The sequence below is a fragment of the Podarcis liolepis genome (genome assembly GCF_965112155.1).
Source record: "Podarcis liolepis genome assembly, chromosome: 4".
Classification (NCBI taxonomy): Eukaryota; Metazoa; Chordata; class Lepidosauria; order Squamata; family Lacertidae; genus Podarcis; species Podarcis liolepis.
Window position 1 is genome coordinate 79,693,495 of NC_139558.1, and position 16,892 is coordinate 79,710,386.

Below are 16,892 nucleotides of genomic sequence, written 5' to 3' on the forward strand. Positions count from 1 at the left end.
TATATAATATAGTACAGTAAAGCTAAGGTTTGACTGATCAAAGATCACAAGGTACTCTTATCACAAAATGATGCTTGCAAATTTTTATGTACAGGGTACATTCTTCACCATATTCCCACAAAGAACATCTAATTCTGCTAAGATTTCACAAATCTTGTGAAGTTATCCTACAATTCTCCTCTGTAGTGCTTTCTCAAGAGAAAGCCTTCCTTGTTGCAAAGGTAGGCAGACTGGAAAAGGGGGACAGGGTGGCATGTCTACAATAAAGACTTAAATAGATTTTAACATTAATTCTTTAACTGCACGAGACCTCTAGGAGTAGTAATTCTGCAACTAATATTCAATATTCTCATCTAAGTATGACTCCCAAGATTATCTGGGAGAAACCACCAACAGTTAACCTGGCACAAAACACGTTTAAGTTTGCTGAGTAGATTGTTCTGAAAAGAGGTTTTTGCTCCACTAATTTACTGGCACTCACATTTCAGAAGCACTGCTATGCGTCCTTATCTCATGCTTCTATCTGATCCTAGCTTTGGCTTCTTTCACAGTAAGCAAGCGATACTACAGTGTGTTAAGTGTTAAACTGACAGAACTATTCATGCAAATGTGGCCAAATATTTGAATGAACCTTACCCTTCTTTGTATTTAAAGTGCTTGAAAGCCAAATTGATAACATCGTGTACTAAACCATCTATTACCGGATGAAGCTGAATCTGAAAAAGAAACAACTGACTTGTCAAAAGACTCAGCAGGAGAGATGACAAAGCCAATGGTATCCACTATTAACAAGAAAACACAAAACAAAACGTAAACAAAAGCCCCTGTCTTTTGAATTTGTATAATGCCCTTCCTCCATGAAAGGTCCCTAGGTGTGGGTAACAACATAAAACCAGATAAAACTATATATAAGAATTATTAATATTTACTGGTGTAATATAATCTGCAAGGTGAGATGTTGTTGTTGCTGGCATCTGTCTCAGGAGACAATGGAAGAGTGTGCCACAGACAAGACAGCACAATCCTTTTCACTATATCATTACTATTCATTGCAGATTGCATTTAGGAACCACAGGTGCTAAGGAGATCACTCCCTCGCTTCTCCATTCTGCCTCATGTGTGGTTTGCACTACTGGAAACTAAACACAATCCCTATCCAATGTATGACAGCAAGATTCTCGCTTTTGCTTAAGTCTGCAATCTTAAACTGTTTTTCTGAAACTACCGATGCTTAAGTCCTGGACAATGCATTTCAAACTGAGCTGTCTGTTCCATTTTCAAGCAATTATAGAAAGATGTTTCTTCAAATGATTAGACATTTTTATTTAGAAAGTGTGGAGCGGAAACTGTTACTGAGCTGGTGGGGAAGAGATGGGGAAGTTGGCGTTGCACCACAAAAAGCTACCTTCCGCTTGAGAAGGAAAGTACCAGTAGTTAAGGTGGAACATAGGAAGCTGCCTTACACAGAGCCAGACCACTGGTCCAATGATAGCTCAATACTGTCTGCACTGACTGGCAGCAGCCCTCCATTTGCAGATGCCAGACACTGAAACTGGGACCTTCTGGGACCCACTGAGCTAATGCCCTTCCCCTTAGTTGAGGTCTGACAAGCCCCCTTCCTTATTAAACTTCCAGTACCTACTGAAGACCTTTTTCATTCCACAGCAGGTATTTTAATTGATGTTTGAGCTTATGGTTCTAACAGATCTTAATTTTTTGTGCTGTGCCTTTGTAAACTACTTAAGAGACTGTTCCAATTAAGCAGTATATAAATTGTTCACATAAATAAGTAAACAAGCAAACAAACAAACAATCAGGAATATGGGGCCAAAGCACACCCTGGACACCTAGTTCACTCCTTGGTGCACACATGACAGGTCTTTACATCATATAAAACTTTTAACTGTAGTCATAGAATCACAGAATTGTAGAGTTGGAAAGGACCCTAAGGGTCATCTAGTCTAACCCACTGCAATGCAGGAATCTTTTGCTGAACATGGAGCTTGAACCCATGGCCATGAGATTAAGTGTATCATGTTCTACCAACTTAGCTATCCAGCTATTGTTTCAGTATTGCCCTGTTTACCACCCTGGGCTCCTTTTGAGAGAGGATGGGATATAAAATTAATAAAAATAATAATAAAAGCTATCTACTTGCTGATAGATCCATCCATCCATCCATCCACCCACCCACCCACCCACCCACCCACCCACAAACATGTTATAAAAGTGTGATTCCCTTCTCCCTATAGCCCAAGGCTCCTTTTGTACTGTACTATTTATTACATTACATTGTATTTTATTATATTTTGAATTTATATCCTGCCCTTCCTCCTGAAAGGGCCCAGGGTGACAAACTCCCATACAATTTAAAAACAAAAAGCAGTTAAAACATTCTAAAAACAATTTAAATTTAAAAAAGTCTAAAAGCAGCGTCAATTCAAAACATCATTTCATCCCGCAGTCTCGGGGTTGCCAGGAACAACATTTTGCAGCCACCAAATGTCTTGGTAAACAGGACCTTTTACTATTTAACCACCAGTTAGTTCTGCTTGCTCAAAGTCAATCCTTGTAGAAGTAAATCCTTTTGTTTCCCAAGCCAGGCTTAAACTGGGTGCAACATTTCATTAAATATTTATAAATGACTTACCTGTTTCAAAACCTCTATTAATACTAAAGAAAAAATAAAATCAATAGCAAGATCTCTTCTTTCCATTAAATAGTCTCGTTGCTGTTCATCACTATAAGAACCAGACAAAAATGATTAAAAGCATTATATAGTCAGCTAGCTAAAATTAAGCAAACACTTTTCACCTCAGACTTTGGAAAAACAAAGCATAAAATAAGGAAAGGGGGGGGGGGGGAGAGGCCGCAGCATGTTGTAAGCGTGGGGTAACAAGATCAATAACATGTCTGATGTAACAATCTAGTTCGAATGTTAAACACCCCCCTCTGTCTCTCATTTTCTATTTCTTTCTAAAAACTCCCTCAAAATTGGGTGGTATTCAAATAACTTTTTGTGCTAGCATAAGGAGATTCCCTCCTCTCCTCTCCCCCTACACCCCCTACACCATGCTCAAATCTTTTCCAAAGTGTTGGAGGAACCACCAGAAGAGATTTAAGGAGATGTTGGGACAGGGGATGAGACATTCCATTGCACAAGAAAGAAAACACAATTGCACTGACAGAATGTCCACCTCTACTCTACGCTGAATGCATAGCTTTTTTTTAACACGTCAGATTTAAAAACAAAACAAAACAAATCAGAAAAGCAAACACCTTTGACATACAAGGTACCAGCCCAAGACATTTTGCCGCCTGAGGCAGAGCCCAAAGGGTCCTTGCTCCCAGTAGGGACAACGGTTCTAAAAGCCTTGCTGCACTTATTCAGACACTAGGTTCTTGCCATCATCTATCTCCGCTGCAATAGTGACTTTACCAAACTTCATGCAGGGCCCCGCTGACATGTAAAGTGTGGACCTCTCTTACTTCCGTAGCAAAAGCAAAAGCTGTTTTTTGGGCTGGTGCCTTAATGGACTGGGTAATGGCCAATAAACTGAATTTGGGGAAATGGAGGCTTCGTTGGTGGGTGGGTGGGTGGTTCCCATGTCTAGATTTTGGCCAGCTGCCTGTTGTGAACACTCCCTCTAAAGACGCTGGTACGTAGCTCCTGAATACATCTTTGTCATTAGAGGTCCAAGTGTCCTCTATGGCTAGGAGTGCCTTTTACTATCTCTGTCTGGTATGCCAGCTACAGCCATATCTGGATCAGCTTTACTTGGTCACCGCAGTCCACGCATTGTGACCTCAAACTGGATTACTGCAATGCGCTCCACGTGGGGCTGCCCATGAAACTGGTCTGGAAACAGTGGCTAGACTGTTGATGAAGGAAGATGGTCACCGGCATGTGATACCTCTCTGTTAAACATCTGCACTGGCTGCCCACATGCTACTGGGCCAAGTGCAAAACTCACGTGTTGAGCTTTGGTCCCAGGATACTTTAAGGACCATCTGAGCTCTTACATCTCAGCTCAGTCGCTGAAATCATCCGGAAGAGAACTGTTAGTTGTTCCCTGTTTTACAGAGGACTGACTGGCCTGGCCTAACTAGAAGCCAGGCATTTAGTGCTACTGGCCCCATGCTGCGCAAAACTGAAAGTCACCTTTGACTTCCAGGCATCTCTTCAACACATTTTTGTGCCTTTGCAGCCATTTAGTTTTCAATCCGTGAGTCATCTGAATAATTATCTGTCTTTTTTATGTATTTATGATGTTTTATCTCTTATAGTACACACCACCTTGATATATTTTATGACACGGCAGTATAAAATTAATTTTATAAGCAAGCAAGCAAGCAAACAAACAAACAAACAGGCACCAAGAAGACTTGGCTGCCAGTGTGAGAAAGTGCTCAGGAGTGTACCTTTTTGATTTAGTGCTTGTTCTTGGTCTGTATTCATGAGATTCATCTTCTATGCCATTTTGTCTTTTATACCAGTCAAACAAAGTGCGTAGAATGGAAGGTAGACAATACTCTGAAAGCGAGCTCATTGAGCTTATTACCTGTACGGCACAGGGACAAAAAAAAAGCAAAATGTGTTTAGTACTGCCTCCTAAAACCTTTAGTCAGTAGTTCAATTTGTTTTTAATTCAGGCACACAGGCGTTCTTCTCTGCTGCTTTCCATGAAAGTGGCAAAGGGCTGGGAGAAAGGGCTACCGTGATGTCTTCTAGCAACAGCACACACCTATTATTATAACTACCATCGTCATTGCCATCATCAGTGATTAAAACTGGTGGGGTCTGAGTGAACTTGTTTGCTGTTCCTTTAATCTCAGGCTCCACCAGGTTTAACTGAGCTCAATTAAAGCTTGCAGCTTCCTTAAGTCAGCAGATACAATGGAGATCTTGAGGGCTTCACCTGGTTCCTGTGACGGCTCTGAGCCCCCCACTGCCCACATCATGAGGATGTGGCAAGGATGGTTACCTTGGTTCCCCCTCTGAAAAGCCCACAGGGCTGAAGAAGTGATGCTCTCTCCCACTTCCTCTTTCAGATCTATCTGCTTCTAAAGCAGGCATAAGCAAACTCTGGCCCTCCAGATGTTTGGGACTACAATTCCCATCATCCCTGACCACTGGTGCTGTTAGCTAGGGATGATGGGAATTGTGGCCCCAAGCATCTGGAGGGCCGGAGTTTGCCTATGCCTGTTCTAAAGATTCCAACCAGCAGCTGAACTGAAAGCAAAGTGACAGATTGTGGAAGGGGGAAAAGGGAGGAGAAAAACTGAGCAGCCAGGAGGAGAAAGTGGGAAAGTCAGGGAAGGAAGAGAAATGGATTGCCAGAGAAAGATGGGCCACATATGCAAGTGCATGCATAAATTTCCCATGGGTTTTCACCCAGTCATGATCAAATCACAGATCACATTTGTCTCTATTGACTGAACCATGAAAATAGTGGATCAGGTGCTTTCCAGGGCTGCCATAGCACAAAAACATGGAACCAAGTCATGGATCCAAGTATGTATATATGTGCATATATCAAAACCAGTATCAGATCATAGGTCACCTGTGTCTCCACAGAACTGCGGCAGTATTGTGGTCATACTGTTGTAAATATCATAAGGATTCATGAGGATTGGGCTTTTGGTATTTCTGTGGCTAGAACTAGGTTTGGTGTTCTCGGTCTCTCTCGTTTTTAAAGTTGCAATTAAGTTCTGTCACCTATGGCTTAAATCAAGATTATGGTTCATTAGTTTACCAGTGTTAAGATGTATGTTATCACCAACGCTGCTTTGTTCATTGGTCACTGTGACTATCATGTTTTTAAGCAATTGTTATTCTCTGTTCATTTCCTCAACTCCTATCTTTTACATTCCCCTCTCCTGTCATGTGTATGCAATCACCAATTTATGCAATCACCAATTTAGAATTACACATCATGCACCAGATGAAGTAGACTGCGGTCCATGAAAGCATAGTAATAATAATAGTTATTCATATTTAAGTTGCTGCAAAATTCCTTGTTGTTCTTTCAAAAGCAGACTGTGATGCCACAGCACAAATTGCCTTTCAAAATCTTCTCACACTTTCAAAAACAGTTTGCTAAGTAATGTGGTGGGGGTCTTAGAGACAGGCAAGTCTAGAAGTTGTCCCTAGACACATAGATTTTATGTTTTTATTTTATTTTATTAAAAAAACACAAATGCATAGAGTGAATACAAAAACAACCAAACATCTAAAAATAAAACACAAAACAGGCTTTCTTATGTATACATCAAAGGCTAGAAAAAAACATCTTTGGAAACCAGATTTTATCAAGCAGACTATCTTATTCTAATTTCATCATCTCAGTAAATAATTCCAAAGAGGCATTTGGAATTAATTTTGCACTGGATCAATGGCACTGTGACCCCAAATACCTCATCTGGTTTTGCCAGCTTCCAGATACCACTATGCAAATGGGTTGGTGGTCATTTCATGTATATATCTTCTTCCACAGTTATTTGCTACCTGAGTGTGATGTGGGATGCTAGGTGCATGTTTGTTCTGAAGTCATGGCGACAATGTAACTGGGAAGTGTGTTCCTAACCTTGCCAACTAATGATGAGGCACCGGAAGGTATTCTACCTGTAATATGCTGCAATGGGTTCTCCAGTTCTTGACTTTGTGCAGTGCCCTTCATCCAGGCAGCTACATACCTTTCCATATGTATAGCTGACTAGTAAGAGCCCAGCACATGCGGCTCCAACCTACTGAATCCAAAATGTCTGAACAGTGTGCCAAAAGTAATGCAAACTAAACACACAGATGCTGTATGTCCTCTGCTATACAGTATTTGCACAGGGTGTCTTTAGCTTTTTTTAATCCTTCTGTCGCTCGTTGGTCTTATAAGGCAGGAAGGAAGGGTGGAATTTGCAGAGACTGGCTCTCGGAATACAGGAAGGGAGGAAAGTCTAGTCAGCAAGCTGGTTACTCAACTCCTCCATTTATTGGAATCAAAGCCAGTGGTGAGATGAATTCTAGCTCTGTGCTGCTGTTGAAGGGGAGTGTGCAGATGTACAAATGTGTCCTTGTTGGACAAAAATGATCATGTTCTTCCATCCTAAGTGAACTGCATAGTGTACAGCCTGAAGATACCAGGTCTACACAAACACTGAGCTGTTTAAACACTCTGTTCATAGGGCATTAAAAGTAGTCTATATAAATGCATTCTTTATATGAATTTTGGCAGAATATGCAAAAAAAATAAATCAATGACAGCATGCCGGTAGCCTCCCTCCAATATTAAAAACTGAGTAATTAAATAGTCAAAGTACAAATTAAGTTACATGGCAATATAATCAATAAATCCTTCTTCATATGCCTAAAGAGCAAAAATTAGACATGACAACATTAACAACAACATTCAATGTGAAATTAGACTTTTGTTACTTCAAAAGTTCTTGCCTTGCCTAGAAAACTTGAACTCCGTACAGCACACTTTTTAAATAAAAAAACTATGGTTTTCTAGACTGTCAAATACATTTTAGGTTCAGTTCTGGATCTGCTTTCCTTTCTGGCTTGACACTATTTTACACTGAAACCTGCATCCATACATTGCTTTAATGATAGCTAGCTGTCTAAATGCCATTGTGCCTTTGAGGTGAATGGAAGCGAACTAAATATAAACCACCCCATAAGATAGGAAATAGAAGGAGGGGAGTCAAGGGAATTTAATAAATGTCAGTTCGACTCAGGCACTAAACTGCTATCTGTGCACCTGAAAAAATCCCCCCGAAAATGTAAAGCGGTTTTGCGATTTTCTTTTTTAAGGGAGATACACAGCCATTGTCACTGCTGCCATCCTGTTATACTGGAATGACATTTCTGTTGTGAAGATTATAAAGGCTGCTGACATGAAAGTTGAATTTTATTCAGCTCAGGAATAGGCTTCAGAGAGAAAATTAAATCTACACATTTAAACCTAACGATGCCTGTTTGCAGAGCTCGCGTTTTAATGTCCTGCTAAGCTCAATCAAATTCTTAGCACAGGGCTACTACACGTTTTGCAAGGTCACAGCAGGGACCAGATTCCATGAGGGTGGAGTTCCAGAATAACAGGGAGAGGCTTTGCCAAAAGTGCACTCTCTCTGAAAGAACCCTGCAGAAGGATAGGCTAATCTGTCAAGTCCAGCTTCTCCGCTTCTCATTTTGCCAACATTAAGTTGTAGTCTCCATATCCATTTTCTTAACAGTCCTAATGAAAATGTACCAGCATTTCAGTGTCAATTTCTCTTAATATAAACATCTCGATATACACATTTTCACAGAGCGATCCCCCCCCCGAACATAATGCTTTTGTATGCTGTTTTTATGTTTTGATGCACCCTTTAGCCAGTATGCAAACATCTTTATATTCATGACTCGGCTGGAGGACTTCATTGCACAATTCTGAGAAGTTTGCATTTTGCAGGACAGGTATATTTCAGTTAACGTATCGCTTTTTGAAAGCGTTGAGTTAGGTAGGTTTGCCTTTAAATGCAGCAACCCTCTATCATCACCACCATCGTAATTCCTGCAACACAAGTATGTGAAGATGGGAAGAAAAACTCACGAAGGGGCCACAGATCACCTTAGCTGTGAGTTCCACAGGACCTGAGGCTCAGGATATCTAGAGACTACTGGGTTGGGCTACTGTTTAGGAGTTTCAATTGGATCTTGGAGATGCTTAATTTCTGTATCTTCATTGCTATACCTCACTATGGATTGTGCAGGGATTGTTTAACTTTATTGTGCATATTGAGATGTTATCATTTATACCTTATGACTACTTACATTTCGTTATATTTTTGTAATTATTAAAACTACTGACGTTGTAAGCGACCCTGAGCATGGCTTAACTAGGTATCTGAAGAAGTGTGCATGCACACGAAAGCTCATACCAAGAACTAACTTAGTTGGTCTTTAAGGTGCTACTGGAAGGAATTTTTTTATTTTGACTATGGAAAAACGGTGAGACTCAAGACACATCTATCTACTTGAAGGGAAGGACAGGAGCACCAACTCATTGAGAAGAGATCTAGAACAAGGGTGTGGAAGGATGCAGCCTTCCAGATGCTGGTGGACTGCAACTGCTAGGATACGAATTGCGGGGCTACAAAGTGCTGTCTGGAAATAACTTACTTGATCAAACTGGGGGTCTTCTCCACGCTGCAGAGATTTGCTCAGTGGCTTTTCCTACAATAAAGCAAAATGCATCTATCATTTTAGGAGCAGCATTATGACATTTTCTTACGCTTTAGTAATTTGATCACATTTTAAATTCAGGCAATTGAAAAGCCCATACTTACTATGCTTGTACAGTAGTGTGAGAGGCAATTTTAAACAATTATTACAGTTTTAATTTATTTACAGCACAAGTATTTTAGGTACGGCAATATTTTGGCAGGAAAAAAAAAGATTTGCGGTGAGGAAAGCTCAACAGAATTGGTTTCTTCTTTTTTGACAAAAAACATTTCCTTTATTTTCACAAGAGAAAATGTGGAGTGTATCATTTAGATTATATTTTTCCTCATTAAGGGAAAATACCATCAAAAGAAGCCATGTTGTTCATAGGTAAGCATTTACAGTGGTACCTCAGGTTAAGTGCTTAATTCGTTCCGGAGGTCTGTACTTAACCTGAAACTGTTCTTAACCTGAAGCACCACTTTAGCTAATGGAGGCCTCCTGCTGCTGCTGCGCCGCCGGAGCACAATTTCTGTTCTCATCCTGAAGCAAAGTTCTTAACCTGAAGCACTATTTCTGGGTTAGCGGAGTCTGTAACCTGAAGCGTATGTAACCTGAAGTGTATGTAACCTGAAGCGTATATAACCCAAGGTACCACTGTATAAGTTCATCATAAAAACTAAAATATATGCCCCATAATATTAGAAAACGAAAGCAGAAGTTTTCAGCTTTTCAGTGTATCTCCAAGGCCAAAAAGGTGTGTTCAATTCTATCAAAGTGAGAATATAGTTGCACAGAAATATGATCTGGAAAGGAAGGATAGGATCTCCTGAAAGATTAGAATAGACGGAAACCAATATTTACTGAGAAATATCCACAGAAACATATCCTTGCTTTACCCCTATTGCAATAAATGAGAGTTCAACCAAAGCAGTTTTTCTTCTGATATATTTCAAAGGAGCTAGCACAGGAAACATCCCCCTACTGATTTGTCTTCCTTTGTCTATTAGATGCTATTTCACCTGTAAGAAGCGAAATATTTCTCCTTAGATTCATTCTGGCATTATTCTAATGTGGAGGTGCAATGATGATTGCACTGGTGTTTTTTTTATGAATGTACAAAATAAAAACAACCTGGTTTCATAAAAGAAATCATCAGTGCCGCTCCTTTTAAATATCGCTTTGAGCATGACGGTTCTCAAGTGCCAACCAGATCTGTGTGCACACGGAACTCTAATCACAGTTTGGTATTATGTCCATACAAAACTTGAGTATTCTGTGTATAACAGGAAACAGTGGTAAGCTGAAAACAGAAGCAAACACTTCTGACCTCTTTGTCATGGTCAGGACAGAGGAGGAAAAGGGAGAAAACATGGTACCCAGTTAGAGATGGGAAGGCTTGGAAAAGAACCCCGGAAAAACTGGGGGGGGGGGAACAGTTTTTTTACCCGTTTTTTTCCAGGCCTTCCCATCTCTAGACCCAATACTCATGCACATGACGCTAAACTATCGTTCACTGTTACATGTGAACCAGGTAAGTGGGTCCTATCTCATCTTGAAAGGTCCACCGCGGGATGCAAGGTTGTGGGTGGGATTACTGAGGTGTATGTTCCTCTGACTAATCCCCAGGTGAGAACTCATGTGGAAGAATCTACTTCTTGTCTGGACTCTCCTCTCTTTATTTGCTGGAACCCTGTCTCTTCCGTGTCAACGCATGATTGTCATTTCAGTCTATATGTCACACAAGCAAAGATTTAGCTTTATCTCAAAGTTTCTAGCAGGTTGGTCAATGCCATTAAAATTACAAGGGTTCTATTTGGCAAGGACAATCAACTGCTTCGTTAACATAATCGCATTGAGCAACTGGTGTTTTTACAATGATGAAGATGATGATTTTAAGATATCCTACATAAGAATAGAGGAAATAACCTATGAATTGTTCCAAGGTGTGTCTCAAACTCCTCCCTCCCCTTTCCTATTGGATTTCATCTCAGACCACCCTTCTCTACGTCTTAGTTCCCAGCGCTGTTACAAAAAAAACTTTTTCCTTTGAAGGTTCTATTATCTAGGGCAGGTTTCCTGTTTTAGCTCGCTTCTGTGACTCTATATCTTTCCAAACCTATTCTAATTATACTTTGTTCTTTCTTCCCCGTTAGCTTCAGCCCTCTCACCTTGTACCGTTTTAATTATTTAATTTTTGATCACTCCTTGGCTCAGCTCTGCTTGCCTGCTACGAACGATAAAGCTACATATCTATTTACTTCTGCAAGCCCTTTGGAGAATGTAACGTTGCTCACAACCGTCAAAAGGCAAGGCCAAGGGGCCCATGCAATGGTAGGTTAGAAAGGTTTGTTGGAATTCTTTTGCAGGGTTGGGTCCAGGCAAGCCACTGAGAACAGACAAGAAAACGAATCAGTACTTGCATCGAAGACCACCAGAATCTCATCCACGGGAAGAATTAACTAGTAGCACTGAAGTCGGGATAAAATGTTAAAATTTAAGAGTTTTACATAAAAGAGAAACAGGGAAGAGCCATTAGCCAAGTCTAGAAGGGTATAAACATCCAAGCAAACACACAGGATGAGAGATCTAAAATGACAAACACACCCTTGGCCTTTATTTTCAATGGTTTTCCTAGGTATCAATCCTTACTGCAGTTGCCACGTATTGAGACATGCTGAGCTGTGCAGTGTGGATCAGCTTTTTGAACACCACTGCACCATCCTTTTCAGCACTTGTGGAAACACACAGAAAGTTAAGCAATGCTGAATTTCTACGGATGGTTTAGGCAAGCACAAAGCTGCCCCTAGCATGCGGCTGATGGAAAAACCACAGCTGCCGCATGCTGGGAGAGTCATGAGAAAAGGACCACAAACAAATGCAGGTAAACAAGGTTTGTCACCGTGCAGGTGCAGAACTGAGCCAAAGCTGGTCTAAGGGAAGGGAGGCAGGCAGGCATGTCAGCACAGGTGACTATATGAGCTCTCACCTCCTAATAGTGCCTTGCAGAATACAGAAATTAATCAGAGCAGGGCACAACGGGGAACAATTACTGAACTGAAGCAGAGCCAAGGTGCAGGTGGGCAGAACTAAAGATAGCTTCCAGGTTTTGAAGATACCTGAAAATGCAGACTGACTACAAATGCAGACATCGACGGAAGACATTATGGCTGCTCAGGCCGTTTCGGGTCTCTGATGTGAAGCCTTGAAGTGCTTGCTGACTTGCTACAGCGTGGTGCTGATAACACCAAGGCTGCAGGTTCGATTCCCCGTAAGGGACACCTGCGTATTCCTGCACTGAAGGGGGTTAGACTAGATGATCCGCGGGGTCCCTTCCAACTCTATGATCCCAGCTGAGCACCAGCTTCAGAGAAACAAGTGGTAACACAGCAAGCAAATTGTTTCAAAAGAATGGAACGCAAATCCCAGAAACCTGAAAACCACAGTGCAGCTGCCATACCCCACTGCCCCTTGTAGGGTTTCTCAGTTTCCAACACCTACTAAATTATCTCTATTAATTTCTCCTCCAGTCATTGCATTCCAGAGTTAAGCAAAACTGCATTCAATTCACACCAGAGCAACATTCTTACCAGCATTTAACAGCGCAAAAAGCTATGCCCTTGTTATCATTTCTTGGTGATGATTTTATAAACGTTAACAGAGGAAATAAATCCTATAAAGTCATCTATGATGTAGGCAATTCGCCTTTGCTTTCTAGTAAGTGTATAAGATGTAAAGCAAGAAGAAAGAATTCAAATATGAGCCTGACAACAGAGATCAAGGATTCCTTCCATCACAAGTTTCACATGTTTGGTCTAGGAAACTGGCATGAGTACAGCACTGTAAATCAAAAGCAGCTATTTCGACAAGAATGTTAACATTCAAAACTGTCAAAGCTTGGGGAAGTTTATTTAGCACTATCTTGTGAATTCTGTGCAACATTTTGTTGTTGTTGTTTAGTCGTGTCCGACTCTTCGTGACCCCATGGACTAAATGTGTAGGCACTGCTGGAACGAAGATTTTAGAAACAGAATGGTAAAGAAAAACAAATTATGGTGAGCATTCAAGTTGATGATTGCCTGCTTTTAATATAAATAACTGTACCACACAGATGGATTGCTTGTATTCAGATGTCACAGTCTACCACAATTAATTGTCGTCACTCGTGATTACCATTGAATAAACTTTTACTAGCCAAGTGGCAGGTTGTTCACAATGTTAAAAAGAAATGGATGTGGTCTAAAATCAATTACCGGAACAGTCATCTGTTAATAGGTGTCAGCTAATATTCACCACTGAAAGGGTCTCCTGGAAATATGAGATTCCTCCTCCCCTCCCATTCTTCTAGAAATGATGAAACAAATGAGTGATTGCTCACAACTGAGCCAGATAACAGTCTACCTGCTTGCCTATTCATGTTTTCGTTTGTTGCGGGGATGAAGTATTATTTTATTCATAACTGCACTTAAAGTACCCAGCAACTCCCTGGATCCCCTCCATTTGCTCTCCTTCCTAAATTTAAATGTGGATACTGTATTCTATTCTTTCATATCAATGAAACAGAAATTTTACAAAGTACGGGGAGGTTCACCTGCTCTCTTTTGGGGGGGATACCTAGCCCCAGTTACCTTGTTCTACTTCATCTGAATCTCTCTGTTGCTCACTTACAGTCTATTGGGGCTTTTTTTCCCTCTCAGGTGGGGGCCATTGCCATTCTAAGAGAACGAGGGAGGCTTTTATGTTGAGTTCCAACACATCTTTTTCTAGAAAAATAGCTCGGCACTCTATACAATGTCAGCTTGAACAAAACAGCAGGCTGAATCCAGAGTCAAGAGCTACAGTCGCAGAACTCTGAATAAAGAGGGGGTTTATTCATTTCAAGCAATTCATCAGCCTTTGGATCAAAGGAACTATTACATAAGAACCCAAGAATATCAAATATTCATGTTTCTATTTTAATTACCAGTGTATTTGCATACTCTGAACTCATTTTCTATATGAAACTCTCAGTACCAACAAAATATCTAAAGATGATAAAAAGAAATTAAAACCCATCTATTCCTTTGCCAAGGCATATTTCTGTTTAAAAACAACAACAGTACCATCAGAACACAATAGTTTTAGGGCTGAAAAGAAATATATCAGAAATAACTAAGGATAAAAATAATTCATGCTAGATATTTCCCCCCTAAATTCAAGAGGAGATTAAGGCTGCAATCCCATGAACACTTACCTAGAACTAAGTCCCACTGAATAAATAAGAAGTACAGGGTCAATCTTATCTGAAAATCATACTTGGGCCCTCTTCCACTGACGTGCTTTCCCTGTTCACAGATGTGCAGAAAATTATTGATTGATTTGTTTTTAGCAAAGTAGAGACAATGGCACTCTGCACATGTGTAATGACACACTTTCCCATTGTGATAAAAACAGCAAGGTTAAAACTGCAGCCCTACCAAGTCAAAATCTGAGCAGCTGCTACTGTTGATAGAGCACACTCCTCTTTTGGACAGCTTCTTATGCATAACTGATATTTACAAAATGCATGTCTAAAAGTATACAAAGCGACATGCCAAAGTTGCAAAAAATAAAATAAAAATAAAATTCAGGTGCGATGTGGATGCCTAGATTCACACTTTTTGTATTGCAAGTATGGAGATATCGTTGATATGTTTATTGCATTGTTTTGCTTGTTCGATTTTATGCTTCATTATAGAGGTTTGTTAAAGATAAATAAAAATATATATTAAAATACAAAAAAACGGGGGGGGGGGGGACACACCGAAAAGAAAAATGAGAATTGCAAAATACAGTAAAACAGCTGTGCAAATGTAAATCGCTTCCGTGAATTAAAAAATAGAAGGGTTTCTTCCATCTGGCAAAAGGAATCTAGTGAGGCAAATAGGAGGGCGGCTGTGGGCAGGCTATTTCATAAGGCCCAGGAAAACGAGCAGATTTTAAAAGGAAGGCTTGCTGAGGAGAGCAATATTAACAGAATAACTGGGCGTAATAAACTCAATCGTGATTCGGTCCCCCCCTCCCAGTCTAAACACTTTCTTGTCATTTCTCTTCATATATTTTATGGTCCGATTACATAATCACTGGACAGATTTCAACCCTATGCTGACTTAAAGGCTGCATAGTAAGGCACGTCCTGGTAGCATGTGCCGCTGAATCTATTTTTTGCCATTTCTATGTGAATGAGGCAATCACAAAAATGTGCTTTTAAAATGATGATTTAGAACGGCCTGAACATGCATGAAACATGCATGCATATAACCAAACACTTTCTTATACTCAGTCTGGAGTTTGTTTTTGCTTTGCTTTTTTTTTACATTTCTAAAAAGAACCCCATGAAGCACGAACATATGCTTGAACACATTAAAAAAAAAAGATAACTGAGACAAGATGGCAAATGTGAGTTTTAAGGCTGTTTGTCTCTGGCCAGAGCCTTATGAGCTTTAATTACTGTTGTGCAAAGCCTAGCAACTAACTCCAGGTACTAAAAAAAGAAGACAAATGGCTATTAACTTGTGGGTTAATATCCCATCATAATCCTGAAAATACGTGCAGTAGCTACACGCTGAATTATTTGTTGTAGTCACAATCAAAGTAGCTAATTGACAAGGTAAGCAGAAAATGAAAGATTACGTGAAAATGAAAAGTTATGCTCTTTCCCCCTTCTATGAGTAGCTCAGCAAAACAGTGGTAAAGTAATATTAGTAAACATTTTCTTTCTTTGTCTTCTCCATGAATAATACTTCTTAACGCAGAACATCTGAGCACTTGGCTTTATACAGCACCAGCGTTAGATTTAGAAACTGCGCTTTAAAAGTACAGAATCACTAAATAAAGGGAAACTCATGACTTTTCAGGGTGGCATTGTGCTTGGAATTATATAATTTGGGCATGATCCAAGTTAAGATAAGCACAAGGCGTTTCAGTGTGTTGGATTTAAGGATCTGCTTTTGAAATCCTATTTTTGGGTGGATTGTTCTCCTTATTTGTCTCCAGCTGGAATAGAGATCACAGTGAAAAATACCGGAAGAGGTCTGGTTGCTTCTATTTAATAAAGGATCTCTTTTTTTTCAGTTGCAAGAAATTATAAAGAAACTTGTCTTAAGAAGGCTGTGTGGCATCACTGGATGTCATTTAAGAGCAGTAAAATCAATAACAACGGCTAGAAGATTTTTGGATTTGTAAAGCAGTTGCTGGTGATTCTTCTGGATGATACGTTTTGCGACTGAATATTTGTGCTGCTGTTTTAGTGGGTCTATTCCATAGATTTAAAAAAACCACAAATGTTATTATAATGTATTTTTTGGTACTTCTTTTCTGATTTTATATTATGACTCATGTTTTTCAAGTTTTGTAAGTCAGCTAGAGACTCTTTATATAGTAAGAGTCCAGACAGTGGGTGGTATTCAACTAAGCTTTACTCAAAGCAGGCCCACTGAAATTAATGCACATGACTAAGTTAGGCCCCTTAATTTCAGTGGATCTACAATGAATAAAACTTAGTGGAATACCATCCAATTGCTGTTTCCCTTTAGCCGTCTCTTTGTCTGATTGGCTAGATCTTCTTTTCTAAATGTCAATCATGACTACGACTTCATTCATGGGCTAAACACACTGAAAGGCGGGAATCGGCTAGCTTTTCACAAAACAAATGAGGATAATTGTGCCTCAT

At 40.0% G+C, this 16,892-nt stretch overlaps 1 protein-coding gene across 9 annotated transcripts in view; it reads right to left on the minus strand.

The window, feature by feature from the left end:
* Positions 1-16,892, minus strand: part of FRY (FRY microtubule binding protein) — a 192,624-nt gene that overhangs the window by 93,167 nt on the left and 82,565 nt on the right. For all 9 annotated transcript variants that reach the window (XM_083498834.1, XM_083498827.1, XM_083498826.1 and 6 more), the window contains 4 exons: positions 9,161-9,214; positions 4,423-4,562; positions 2,651-2,741; positions 637-716 (listed from right to left, as the gene is read on the minus strand). In XM_083498834.1, the coding sequence (XP_083354960.1) occupies positions 637-716; positions 2,651-2,741; positions 4,423-4,562; positions 9,161-9,214 (365 nt within the window). The remainder of the gene's footprint in view (positions 1-636; positions 717-2,650; positions 2,742-4,422; positions 4,563-9,160; positions 9,215-16,892) is intronic.